General features: G+C 40.1%; 1 protein-coding gene across 1 annotated transcript in view; it reads left to right on the top strand.

Moving 5' to 3' along the window:
• Nucleotides 1-12899, top strand: part of TMEM117 (transmembrane protein 117) — a 415577-nt gene extending 402678 nt beyond the window's left edge. The window contains exon 8 of the mRNA XM_084749248.1: nucleotides 11161-12899. Within this exon, the coding sequence (XP_084605374.1) occupies nucleotides 11161-11810 (650 nt within the window). The 3' untranslated portion in view covers nucleotides 11811-12899. The remainder of the gene's footprint in view (nucleotides 1-11160) is intronic.
• Nucleotides 12900-15055: the final 2156 nt, after the last annotated feature.

Raw genomic sequence — 15055 nt, 5'->3', positions numbered from 1 at the left:
ATTGGTGGGTACTAGCCCCATCACTTTCTGAACAGTTCTGACGCAGTAAGCCAACCTGGGATGGGAGGCTGAAGACTGTACTCAGGAAGATGCTGCTGCTCACCAACATTGTCTATAGGTATACTTTCTTCTTTCTTGGCTAAGAAGGATGCTGTGTGTGCTACAGATAGCAAGGCTGGAGAAGTGGGGGCTTCCTAAGCCCTTTGGAGCCCAAAGGAGTGCACTAAAAGTTAGTAAGAGGTAAGCCGACAACTAGAGTAGCAATTTTTTTTTTAGTGTGGTACCTGGTAGCTGTCAATAAAGGAACTTCTCGGGAGATGCAGCTGCCTATTCATTAGGGCTCTCTAGAGGAACAGGACTGTCTCCCAACAGAAGGCTGGATGTCTCAGCTGGTCTTCAGTATTTGTCAGAATCCTGAAGAAGAAGCCTTGGATGACAGTGAGGAAGTAGACTTGCCAGTGACAGCAAGAGCTGACAGGCAAAGAGAGCAAGCTTCCTTCTTCCATATTGTTGGCAGAGGCTGTGGTCCAGATTAAAAGTGGATCTACCCACGTGAAAAGATCTGTGGATTATAAGTGGTTCTTCCCACTTCAAATGACTTAGTTAAGAAAACAGGCCCTCACAGGTATCTAGCTGCTCGAGGTTTAGTTAATTCCAGAGGTAGTCAAGTTGACGCCAAGAATAGCCACCTCAAGCTGCCTATAGATCATTTGTATTTCTGTACATAACCCCAATAAAGTAGTTGACCCCCCCCAAGCCAGATTTAGAATCTTTTCATTGGTCTGTTGATACCATCTCTTTATGGATTAAATGACAGTTTATTTATATCTGCCCAGGAAAAGTCACGGAAGAAGTCACTAGGGAAATCAGTCTAATCACAGAACTACCATATGGTCTGACTCTGCTATGCCCTTCTGTACAGCCAAAGGAGGCAAAGTCACACATGCTTAAATGTCTCTATATGCATACCTGTGACAGTATGCATACTCACAATGTCTATATGTCTGCATAGTGACCGGATGGCTAAAAAAGTATACAAGTATACGGCATGTATGCACACCAGAGTATTAGCCACTCATTAAGAAGATTGAATTTTGAGGCCAGCCTGGTCTGCAAAGCAAGTCCAGGACAGCCAAGGCTACACAGAAAACCCCTGTCTCAACAAACAAACAAACAAACAAACAGAAATTACTTTTAGTCTCAACAGACTTTGGACTTTTAAACAGAGTTGAGACTGTGAAAGACAAAGGGGACTTTTGAAGTTGAACTGAATTTATTTTGATTGTGATACAGTATCGAGACTACGTGGGCCAATGAGAAATGGCCCCTGTAGGCTTAGGTATTTGAACTCTCGGTTCCCAGTTGGCCGCAATGGAAGTTTTGGTTTCTTTGTAAATTTTGTTGTGTTATGTGAATATATTTTTGATCTATTCCCAAATGTGGGATTTTAGTTTGAGTTTTAGCTTGTCTACACCTGTTGATTGTCTTGTGTGGGGCGGGGCTTTTGCCAGCTGGTAATGGCCTTCCTTGTGCAGCATGGGGAGGGGCGTGGTCTAGGGCTTTGAGGATATAAATAAAAGCACAGAGAGAGCGTGGGGCTTGGTGTGCGGTGTTGGTTTTCCGTGTGGCATGTGGCAATTTGAAGACACCAGGGACTGATGGTGTCTGGATTTGGAGCAGACAGACAGAGAGAAACGCTTGAGATTCCGTGGTTTGGAGAAGACTGCTGGCTGTGTCTGCTGTTGATGGAGTTTGGGTATAGCCCAAAAGAACACAATTGACCCTTAAGAGCTGGGAGAAGTAAAGGGGTTCCCTCTCCCCACCAACCTTCTCACTCCTATGCAGGGTTGGGAGGTTGGAAGGGAGGTTGAGACCTAAACACCCCAAAGAAAGTAGAGCCATAAAAGAAAGAGCGCTACAAAGGGGTGGTGTTTTGGAACGTTTAGGAGGATTGGCTTTGCTGTATGAAGCATGCACTTGGGGAAGGCACTGAGAATATTTAGCTCTTCCCTTCTCGTTCACACTCTGTGCATCATGCTTGTTGCCAAAGATATGTACTTCCAGTTTTTCCTTCCTGGAGCCTGCTCCCATGCTTCCTCACCTGGTGTATTTTTTTCCCCTCTGAAACCATGAGCAAAAAATAAACTCTTTCTTCTGTAAGTCATATTTGGTCATGGTGTTTTCTCACAATAGCAGACACGTAACTCAGAAGGATGGTATTTTATATTACAAATAAACATGAGACCTTAGAGACAACAGGTAAAAGAGTATAGTTTTAAAAGTGATATGTCTGTATGTTAAGTTGGCAAGAGGTGTAGTGTGATGGCTAGCCTTGACTGTCAACATGACACAATCTAGAAAGTCACCAGGGAAGGGAGAATCAAGGAAGAATTATTTACATCATGTTAGTCCATGGTAATATCTACAGGGCATGTTCTTTATTGTTGGTTGATATTGGAAGACACAACCCAGAAGGCAGCACCATTTCAATGGCCTGAGCTATAAAGGAAAGACTGAAGAAAAGTAGCACCATAGCATAAGCAAGCAGGCAGTATATGTGTGCTTGCTTCTCTCTCCTCTTCACGGTGACCGAGGTAGACCAACTAACTGACTTACATCACTACCACTGTGATTTACCCATAATGATGGGTTATAACCTCAGATAATGAGCTAAATTAACCATATGTTTATCGTAACAACAGAAATGAAGGTGGAACATTTTATGCAACTGTTAACAAAAGCTAATGAGTATCATGAGAACTTCAGAGAAATGACATGGCCAGTAGAAAGGTGCATGGTAGATTTCTCCAAAAACTATAAGGTACACAATGTAACATAACTCAATGTGGATTATGACTGGGAAGGTGACCATTAAAGAAGCAGGAGCCAGAACAGAAAGGGACATTGCAGCCTGCCGCCTACTCACCACCGCGGCAATAGACTCCTCTCGTGCATTATTTGCCTGTGTTTGTTTTATACTAGAAGAACCTGTGTGAGGGTAGTGAAAGCTCTCCAAAGAGAAGCAGTGAGTCTATCCTGGACCCAAGCTATTATATGCCTATGAACTAGATCAAACATTAAGTATGTCCTGAGGCAAATCCATACAACCCTGATAAGTGGACTCTGACGCTGTTGCTATGGCTCTCATCTAGTTCTGTAGCCTCGAAGAGCCTGGTGTCTTATATGTTCCATGAGGATAGCAAAGGAACAAATCCTACACCTTGTTATAAAACTCAAACTACTGAATAAGTGCATGGCACTCAAGGCGCGATCTACCGTGTAGCATGCAGAGTACAACCTTCACTGTTTGTGCTTCACACGCGGCATTCCATTCATACAGAGTTTTTGTTCCCTATTTAATCCCATCATTGGGTAACCTGAGAGGTTTTTTTTTTTCACCATTTACAACTATTTTGTTTTCTGTTGTTGCCTTCAATCCTTGTGTTTCCAGGAAGAAGAAGGCTAAGAAGGGAACATGCTGCCTTCTAAGGAAATACTCCTATGTAAAAGGTTTTCTGACACTGATGAATTCTCATTGACATTTTAAAAGCATTTAGGATTGGAGTAATTTTTAATGCTGACTCTAAGCTAGCTTTATTTATGCATGTCAGAAATAACTTGAATTATTGCATCTGTTTAGCTCATCTGGATCCCCCTTGACAGATGGTTTGCTACAGTATGTATGAGCTTTCATTTTCCAAGCTGGGGTATTGCTTATAAAAATAGTCCTCTCTATCCAAGTGGGTGTCAAAACATACTTTTTCTTGGAATTTTAAGTCAGCAACAAAGAGGACAATGGTTAGCAATTAAGGCACATTGGTACCTTTAGGCCAAGTCCATTGTTCTTAAATTGAAAGCTAAAAGCATTGTATGCTTCCATCTTCTCTGTCTCTCTTTACCTATGATGTGTGCATAGATGGATTTAAAAATACAGTGGACGAAGTCTCTAGAGGCAAGAAGGGATGGCCTCTCAACTAAGTCTCCAGCCTCCTCTGAGTCCTATTAACGCCAGTCTCAGAGGAAGCTCTGCCATCTGTCATCCCAGTCACACAAAAGAAGTGTCCCATTGGTGGCCATCATCTGAGTAAATTAAGCGGGGGTGGGGGGGAGAGTTGCAGGGAAAGCCAGAAGGAAGGCTTATGTAGCAGCAGCGAAGAGAGAATTCACACTGTTGGTACAATGATGCCCACGGGAACCCTTTCGGCAAAAATGAAAATGTGGAAGTAAACAAGCCTCTGTAGCATCTATGTTCTCTTTTCTGTTTCCCAGGTGATGTGAGGGCACAGGTGCCACACAACGGTGAGGATGGGAAAGATAATGGGGCAGAGGCCCTTTGTTTTATTTCCATAGATGTGTGATTTTTAGCAAATGAGTTCCTAGAAATTGTTTTCTTAAGGAGTACTCCTGTGTCCAGTCAGATGATAGGAAGTCCTGGGAGGGGGGATACAGTGACCCACGCGGGATGACAGTCTGTCTGACAAAACCAGTGAGAGGCTCATTATAAGGAAATACGATCCACTCCGAAGATAGGACATTTATCCGAGGTACACAGAGACCTTTTTCTACACTCTCAGCCAAGAATTTCCCCAAACATCTCTTGTAGCAATATCTATTTCAGTACACTTGTATAGGTCTAAAAACGAACTATGTCTCCTTCATATAAAGCAGCAATTCTATTTGCCTAAAACTCATCATCATCCAAGGCCATGCTTGTTTTCCCCAGAGCCCGGCAGGACCGGAGCTAGCCTTCCTACACAGTCAGCTGCCTAGGCTTCATTTGTGTATAAAACCATTTTGTAATACAACTCATGCATCCTTCTTCAATTGCCTTCAATTGCCATCAAGAGCAATGACTGAAATATAGAATTAAGTATAATTTCCAAACATGAATATTTTGCTTCTCTGAACTTCCCACATGGTATCAATTCTAACAGTAGCCTAGAATTGATTACATAACTAAAGTAGGCATTTGACTTAAAACTCTCAAAATCATTCTTTATATTTTTTTTTTGGAGGGGGGAACAAATCATTTCACAGTTTATAAGTTGACTCACAGACATTTAAAGTTAACATTTAAAAAAAAAAAGATAGGATCTAAGAGATGCAGAAATGTGAATGACTTTGTCCCTTGTTGGGGGATGGTCTGATGTATTTGATGCTACTTACTGCTTGTTGTCTCTGTGAACCTTTCACTTAATTAATAAAAAGCCATCCCACCTGGGCAGAGCAAAGGAGGTAGGTGGGGCTAGGAGAAGAAAGAATTCTGGAAAGAAGGAGGGCCAGGAGGAGGAAGGAGAGAGACCTAAAGTGAAGAGAGGAAGGCCGCCATGGGTTAGCTGGAGGAGAAGCACATGGCAGGTGGCGTGGATGGAGAATCCGGCCCAGATGAAGAACATGAGCAAGTATTTGGGATTACGGATGGGAGGTAGCTTGATAGAAGTTATTAGAAGCAGATGGCACGGGATTGAGGCAGGGATCCCATGCCTGTCCCACTATGGGAAGTACTTTTAAGGACTGATATCTGTCCTGCCCCAGGTTAACTAAGGCTATTTTAAAATATAACAAGTGTCTGTGTCTTGATCGATTGCTAGCCAGGCCTATAGATAATACATGTAATTTAAAAACAATAGTCCTTAAATCTTAGCAAAGTCATAGATGAACAGAAATCAAATTTGTCATAAATCAGCTGCCTCCTCTTTTTATTTTTGTCATTACAAAGTGATCTACCAAGTTTTACTTGTGCCTGTCACATTAGATTGCTTCCCAAAAGAATCAATGACAATAGAAGCACTTAGGCCTTAAATACGTATACACTTTATCAGCTTAAAAGTCCATTCATAAATTAGTAAACATATACACGCTTTATCAGCTCAAAATTACAAACCATTCATAAATTAGTAAGTACAGACTCTCAGTTTACTAAATGGAGGCCCTTTGACCCAAGCACATACATGTTTTCTTTACATCCCTAAGTCACCTGGGAAGAGGCCTAGGGATGTGCTAACTTAATAAGTCCAGTTTTATTGTTTTGTCTGGAAGAAAAGTACTTCGGCGATGAACAAGGCTCAATAGTTGCAATTATTATTATTATTTTGTCCAGCACTCATCATCTTCTTCAAGGCCATGGCTTCCTACTACCCCATGATAGATGTTGCGTGGCATCCATAATAGGCAGTGTGAATGCTACAAATGCCTGCCCTATACATCTGGGCAAGAGAGACATCTACAGAATAGCTGTATTACAATGTCAACTGGCAACTCCAGTGAGTACATGATTGGAATTATTTTAGACATATTTGCAAACATGAATTGTTCATTATATGTTACAAATATCATCACTCTGTAGCTTTTCTTCCTCAACTGAAAAAAAAAGCAATATTTTCCCCCAGTTATTGTCAATTTGTGTCTTAAATGGGGGTGATATTTAATGAAGACTCCTTTAAAATTACATATCCATGGATTCCATAATCCCCCACAAAGTAAAAAGATAACATTTCCATTACAGTATCATTTTTGACAATCAATAAGATTCATTAAAATGACAAACTACAAGACAGGGGTAACCCCGCCAACATCATGCGGTGATTTCTCATTAAAGCAGACTGCGAGCTATTTCAACAAAGAGATTAATAGAAATAATGTATGGATTCTGTCCTACCTCCTTGCTGATTTGCATTATGCTATGCCATTGAAACATCAGGGGGAATGCAAACACGCTCACATGATTAATGTGGAAGTTCCAACGCTCCAGCTACTGTTGATCACGTATTCACAACAGCACACGTGGGAAAAGGATGTGGAAGCATTTTCTGTTTGGTCCTCTTTTGTCTTACATACTTTCATACGGGCCATTTCAGAGACTAAAGTTTACTTTTTATGACAGTGTTTCTCAAACTGTACACATTTTTAAGTACGGTTTTCCTCATTGGAATACTGTATTTGTCTGGGTTTTTTTGTTTTGTTTTGTTTTGTTTTGTTGTTTTTTGTTTTGTTTGTTTTCACTAATTGGAGATTTTTCTGGCTTGTCCTACAACATTAATGCTTTGGAGATGTTCATTTCACAACATTTAACCAGAGAGATGTTTAGGGCTGGGAAGAAACCTTAAGGACTGCACAGTTCAACACCCCCCACCACTTCACACAACAACACCAAGCCAGGAGACTGAGGTTGCACTGCTTGACTTTGGGTTATAGATATCACATCTCACAGGGCCAAGGAATTTCTTAGGTGGAAAAAGCACTACCAAGTTAACCAGACACTGTGTCACAAATAAAAGGATGGATGGTTAATGATGGATCTCCTTCCCATATACAAATATACAAATGGACCGGAGACCGTGTCAGGGGGTTGAAAACAAAAAAAGAACACAAAAGGCCATGTTTCCCACTCTTTCAGCTTCATCAAGATTTAGTTGTATAGCCTTGGCAAGAACGGAACAGTATTGTTACATACATAGGACATTAAAAGTAAACACTGTGAAATAAACATCTCCAAAGTGTTGATGCTGTGTGTCTCAGGGAGCCTGCCATACTCCAATGACTGCCATATGCATCTCCTGTTCCTATGTGGGCTCCCAACATTGGTGGAGAGGCGGAGACAGCATACCTGTTGTTGGCCTCCAATTTTATTTACATGAAGTCACTCTTCTCAGAGCTATTATCTCTGTGAGTGGACAAGCCGATCCTATGTGATCTGTAGATACCAGTGCTCAGTAGCTGATGATAGTTTATCAAAACGACAAAGGCATGATAGCCTTTAGCATAGAAATGCCTTTGTTACAACACTCCTGTGTTTTTATGCCCCTCCAGATGGACAACATAAGGAAGATAAATTGGTGGAAATAATATTGTGCTACATTTTTTTTTTGGCAAATGCAATATATTTCAGACAACTTTCAAAGGTAACCTCTCATTTTATCCACACAGACACACACACATACACACACATACACACACACAATCCTCTGAGAGAGGTAAACTTAGATTACTCTCCAGTTCACAGAATACATAAGTAGGATTCTACCGACAGCTCGTAAGTAGGGTTTTGTGGGAAGAAGAGGCAGAATCAGAAAACTAGTTTCTTTATCTCACATTTAAACTGAAATAATGGTGGACAAGGAAAGGCTAAGTTGGCTATCCAAGATGGAATCCTCTATGTTTGTTCTCAGAGTGAGGCTGGCTCTGTCACCATGGCACTCACTCTCACAGATTGCTGAAGAGGATGAGGCTCATATTAGGCAGCGTGTTTTCATCTTCTTCCCTGTATTCCATGCCACCAGAGAAGTAACATTAAAAATGCACTGGTATATGAGTCAAGTGTGAGACTGACCCAGCACTGTGAGAAGGGTAAAAAACAAAAACAAAAAAACAAACAAACAAAAAACAAAAAACTCAGAAACATAAGAGAAATGGTTCTCTGGGTTCCAGCGTTCCCGTTTAGTTTGGTCAATGTCCACTCACTTCCATATTTACTATTAATTAATTGGATTTTTCTTTGCTCATTAACATATACAAAGCATGTGTCTAGCTATATGGAAAGCATCCGTCATTAACCCCATGATCAGCTCTTGTGAGTCTCCCCAACTCGGGAGTGGTGATAACTCTGGCTAGTCATCCTAGAAACAAGGAACTCTTTCTATTGGGTTTTGCTTTTCGTGGTTTCATTTTAAATAGAACCAAGTAGTAGATATTTCTCTAAGGTCCACTAAGGTAAAGCCTAGAGACCCCTTAGCTCTGCCTTTCAGTCCAGCCTTGTAGCTCATGTAGTTTATAACCAAAGAACGCGTGTAATGCCCACAACAGCGCTCTAGAGAGCGCTGTACTCTGTGCTGCTGTGGCAGCAGCAGGTAAGTGCCCCTTCATACTGGGTGAGACTCTGAGCTCTCATGTTCCTCCTGTCTCTCATTCCTCTCCTGCCTTTCTTTTCCTGTCACATGTCCCACACTTTTCCCTTTTCTTTTTCTCAGCTCATCTTTCTCCAGCAACTCATTCTTTTCAGCAAGGCATTCTATTGGCAGCACAATACAAGTATTAACTTAAAAAAAAAAAAAAGACACCACCAGCAACAACAAAAAAGTTAAAACACCTCAAACTTCTCAGCCCTGTTTCCTGCTCTAGGACCGTAGGAATTGCTACCGTGTGAGTTGCTGCTTCCTCCGAAGTCCTTCCTGAAGAAATCCTCGTTGGCCCTTATTTCACGCTCTCATTGTCTATTGCATTCATAGTTTGTATCCCTCATTAACATCTCTCAAATGCAATCTGTTAAGCTTTCCTGTTATATCTCTGTCCTGTTCCCACAGCAAGATGAGGCATTCCCCTTGAAAGGTAGGAACTTGTGTCTTCACTGTCTGGTGGTGTGTGCTGCACACTGTCTGGGAGCTCAGTAGGCAGTTAATGACACCGTGAACCTTTGAATTTGATTCCAGTTTTTGCACATGAGATCCGACAATAACTTGGAAAGTTGGGAACATTGTGTTTATATATGGTGAAGTCAGCCCCTAGAGCTTCAAGACTAAAACATGGTCACACTGATAATCAACCATTAAAAAAAAAAAAAAACCAAGCTACAAAAACATCAAAGTACAAAAATGTAAGCACTATTAGTTCCTTTAACTAAACTCTTCAATACACAGAAAGTGGCAACTTCTCCTTTAGACAAAGAAATTGTCACCAGTCAGACAAAATTTTGATGCTAGCACTAACAATTAGTGTTCTAAATGACTGAGTCATTATCTACAAGGCATGGTGCTTAGCATCTAATAAGCTCATGAAATTTTAACTTCAAGAAATACTTTTTTTTCTTCATGGAAGGAAACGGGGTGGGGTGGGGCTTTAAAGCATTTAATCAAGTAACCTAAATCAAATAGCAGGTGGATTTTAGAGCAGGATGAATCCCCCTCAACGTTACATATTACAGGACCCAATGATGTGCACACAGGTATTTTCAATCACAAACTTCTTTCCTAGAAGCTGCACAATGTACAAAATGCACAGCCATGTGAAGGAGGAACTTCATGGTGCTCAGTGCTATTGCCTTCTAATTAGTAATCCATGTGGGCATGGTCCTGGAAATTATTACTATACCTTCCCTAGTCTCTTATATGTATCATACCATTTGCTACAACAAACTCAAGGGAGATACTAATGTCATTATAGTATACCTGATACTATAGAACGTGCTAGAAATGACAACAACTGTAATAGGACCTACTATCCCTTACAAATTTTCTACATAGTTTCCCTGTGCAGATGTATTTCAGTAACATATCACTAAACAACAATATATATATATATATATATATATATATATATATATATTTAATTAAATATATTTAATTATGTGTATGTGCATGTTTGTGAATAAAGATGCTCGTGGAGATCAGAGTGCACTTGGAACTGGATTGCAAGCTGTTTGAGCTGTGTGACATGGATGTTAGGCACCAAACTCGGGTGCTCTGTGAGTGTATGATGCACTCTGAACCACTGAGCTGTCTCTCTGGTTCATATATAGTATTTTAAATATTAAGAGGAAATAATAGTGATCAAATTCTCTCTAGGTTATATCTTGGCAGTAGTTTATTAGCTTTTGGTTGTATATTTCATAAGTGCAATTTTTTCAATGGTCATTTGGGGTGAATTTTTAAAGTCCTGAAATGAATGCTCAGAGGTTATTGATTGGAACCAAATCAACTAATGGTTTAGTCACCAAGTCCCTTACAAACAGCAGTGTGAATTCAATTGACATCCTACTGTGGCTCGCATTGTGAGATGATTTATTTCTTCTCCAGACCTAATTATGAAACAGTAAGAAATATTCAATCATATATTGGACTTTCGTTAAAAATGTCATTAGAGCTGGGTTTTTTTAACCATTAATTAAACTATTCCAGAGAAGAACCTAAACTAACTTTGAATCTAGCCATGGTCCATGTAAAAATAAAGAGATTTAATCATGTTACAGAAAAATCTCACATTACTTGGAGACCTACTCTTGAAGTTCGAGTCAACTCACTTTTGATTGCATTGCACTTTCAATAATTGTCAACATCTCCAGTTCTTCAACAATTTATACTATTGTACTATTATCTTTATTTTAATGGGGAAAACCCTATTCCAATTTTATCAACATTTGACTAATTCAGGATTTTCTTTTAAATGCAGGTAAATGGTTTAACTATGGAATTATCTTCCTCGTCTTGATTTTGGACCTCAATATGTGGAAGAACCAAATATTTTATAAGCCCCATGAATACGGACAGTATATTGGCCCGGGGCAGAAGATATACACAGTGAAGGACTCTGAAAGCCTAAAGGATTTGAACAGAACCAAGCTGTCCTGGGAATGGAGATCCAACCACACTGACCCTCACACTAACAAAACCTACGTCGAGGGAGACATGTTCTTGCACAGCAGGTTCACAGGGGCTAGCCTTGACGTCAAGTGTCTGGCGTTTGTTCCCAGCTTGATAGCTTTTGTGTGGTTTGGATTCTTCATTTGGTTCTTCGGACGGTTTTTGAAAAATGAGCAAGGCATGGAGAACCAAGATAAGACCTACACTCGCATGAAAAGGAAATCCCCCTCCGAACACAGCAAAGACATGGGAATCACCCGAGAGAACACCCAGGTGTCTGTGGAAGACCCCCTGAATGACCCTCCCCTGGTTTGTATCCGGTCCGACTTTAACGAGATCGTCTACAACTCCTCCCATCTGACATCGTCGGAAAACCTGACCTTGCACTTGAAGGAGTCTACCAACGCAATGGAGGCTGGCCAAGACCCAGCAAGCTCCCCGAGTAGGCGGACGAACTAGAGTCTCTTAGGTGAAGATAGCACAAAAAGCAACCCCGAGTGTAACTTCAAAGTCATAGTCTTTCATTTTGTAAATGCCAGGTTTACATAGCGTTAGGTAAGGAAATACAAACAATGCCACAACGGTGCTCAACATGCTCTTTCTAGACTCATTGTTTTCTACTTGTATTATGATACACGTGCCTATTGTATGTTTAACGGTCCTCTAGAGATTGCTTTTCACAACTGCACAAGCTATTTACTGACTTTACAGTAGCGAGGTAGATTAGCCGATTACCCATGTATCTGATGTCCAACCATAGTGGTGCCTTGAGACATTAAACTGTTTTTAACTGTACCAGACATGAAGTGTAGAATGACTCTCCAGTCTATTTCACGTGGGATTTTTTTATACAATTATTTTTGATTTACACTTGATGTCTGAGCAGGAAACAGACATATAGCTGACTTGTGGCTATAGAAAGTTGTCTTGGTTTATTCTTTAGCAGCAAAGTTGGTGACTTTGACACTGGCCTGCGGAGAAGCACAGTGATTGCCTTTTGAATTTTATTGGCTAGCTGCTGAATATAAATACAAATGTAAAATCCAGTGAGAGGAGAACCGCAATCCAACATGGGTCATTGCTCACGAGATGTGACTTTCTCCAACCACTAATTGCAATTAGGTGATAATACCTAATTATGTTTCCTAATTAAAGATAAATTGCTGCCTGATTAATAGTCTTGCCCTTTTCCTTTGGGAACAAAGGTTAAGAGGAACACTTGAGTGAGCTCTCAAATTTATTGGCGTTTCCACAAAGTCCTAGAATACCAAGGAATTAAAGTTGTAATCATGTGAAGGCTGCATAGCCCACTGTCTATAATTCTGTACATTTTCTTGGTAAATATGGTTCTGCACAGTGAAAATGGGAAAGCTTACACCAATGTTGAACAAGAGAATTCTCAAGTCATTCACGGAAACCTCATGTGGTAGAAAATACTGTACGAGGGTCTGTTTAATGTCTTTTGTGTATGTGCATTTTTGTTTGGGTTTCATTTTTTTAAAAGATGTAAACACCGCACATTAATAAATAAGAATTATATGCCAGTAATTATGTGATGTAGTTTTTGTTTTGCTTGTCTGTCTGTTTGTTTAAAGGATCCAATCACGCCCCAGCTTAACAAAAACCTATTTAAATGGATTTTTAAAAGCTTGATTCCAGGCAAGGTAACAAATGGTATATTCCTAAACTGCTTTTAATTTTATTTCATGAATTACAGTTACATGTTTCTTGGGGAACTGGAGGGAGATAATTTTTTAAGGTGAATTATTTATTTTCCTGTCACATACCGACACTGTTGTGTTTTGTCTTTATGACTTTTTAAAAAATCTCTGTTGTTTTGATCTGCTTTTGAGCGTGCAACATGCCGAATTTAGAATGCAGAAAAGAACTATGCATTTATCTGTCACTTGAGAGCCAGCTTTAATAAACATCTTGCTATAATTGTTTACTAAGCAGTTGGAACCATGCCCCTGCTGTTTCTTTTGCCTTTAATAGCCATGCATAGTGCACTTAGAATCATAAATATCTCTGGCACTGAAAATAGAGAGGACAAGCTAATTGTAGTAACTGCTGACAACCCTGGCCAGAGACAGGTTATTCTAACATGAGGTATCCCTAGCCAAATTTGCACAGCCTACATAATTGATTTGTTAGCTCTGGGACAAGTAAATAATGCTACCTGGAGCCATACTTATATTAATTCTGAAAAATCATTCTTCTCCTAAGAAAATTGATCTTAAAAGTAGATGTTTATTCTTCATATGGATATTTTTAATTGTTATGTGGGTATATTAAAGGAAATGTTTTAATGAGGTGATCAAATTAGAGAAATAAGATAGACAAAAATAATAATAATAAACCCTAAGCACGATGATTTTGCATTCTGAGGAAGTGTCTAGAAAGACTGTTGCTTACGAAAAAATACATTTAATGTTCACGTACACTCAGGACCAAGTAGAATAATCTTCAGGGATGATATCTTAATAATCCAGCAAGATCTGAAGCTGCTGAGGCCTTAGTTACCCAGCTGTATGTCCTGGGGTGTGCCGGCCATCTACTCAGAGGCCCCTCCTCCCTTCCCTACACCTTTTAGATGTTGTGTCTACCAAGGAAAGACTGTAAAGGGAAAGGAACTCAACATTAAGATGCCATGCATTCACATTTAATTCTGGACCCTGAGCCAGACAGCAGCAGGCTATGCATGTCTCTGAGGATCTTTCTGAATACCAAATAGTTTGCTTTTAATAGGGTGTTAAGAGAGAGAGAGAGAGAGAGAGAGAGAGAGAGAGAGAGAGAGAGAGAGAATTTGAAGAGTTAAATTTAACATTTAAAACCATCAGCTAATAATTTTGAAAGTATAAAAATGGTGATGCCTTAATTCTAGTGACGACACTTGAGGGCTCTAAACAATTATATTCCCACTATTCTGTAATTACAGTATTTTCCATGCAGTGCAGAATTCGGACTAATTTTATACAATTTAATATTTCACATTTATAGAGTACTTCATTAGCAGTTTAATTGGAAAATGAAATAAACACTATGAATTGAGGCCTGATAATATACACTTAGAAATAACCCTCACCGCCACACGGCCATTTGTATCAAAAAACCCGAGCTAGTCACGCATTTTCTCTACATGGCGGCTACTTACTGTGTTCCTTTTCCATTTAGCATCTAAGATCACCACTGACTGACTAGGGCTGTTAAGAATGATTTCTTCTCTATTCTCCCTGCGGGTCAATCAATCCCCACAGTGTCAGATTTCAGTCTAATGTGTAGAAACTCTCTAAGCACTCAGTTGTGAAGGCAGAGGTGGGGTCAACCTGCTTTATGTCACCCTAGGGCCTCATAAACCTCCCACTGCAGTATCTGACTGCCCTCTGGGTCACCAACATGACCCAATACGAAATATGAAAAAGACAATGGTGATAAATCACTTTTAACTGATACCCCATGATGCCAACTGGATTATTAGGACAACTAATGGTCTTGCAACTTCATAGAAGGTTTTTGTGGTAATGTTGACCTTTCCTGCTGAGACAGTAGCCTGACCCATTGCTCTGTCTGGCCCAATTTCCTTTAGCTTTGTCTCAAAGAATCTGCCTGTGGTGTTCTGGCCAGCTCTACCCACAAGCAAGGAAGACTATCTCGGACTTGCAGGCAATAAGCTGTCACTCTTCTGGCTAGAGCCTACTTCAACT

Source organism: Acomys minous (assembly GCF_964271855.1).
Source record: "Acomys minous genome assembly, chromosome: 12".
Lineage (NCBI taxonomy): Eukaryota > Metazoa > Chordata > Mammalia > Rodentia > Muridae > Acomys > Acomys minous.
Note: the sequence above shows the minus strand (reverse complement) of the source record. Positions and strands in the feature narration are given on the sequence as shown.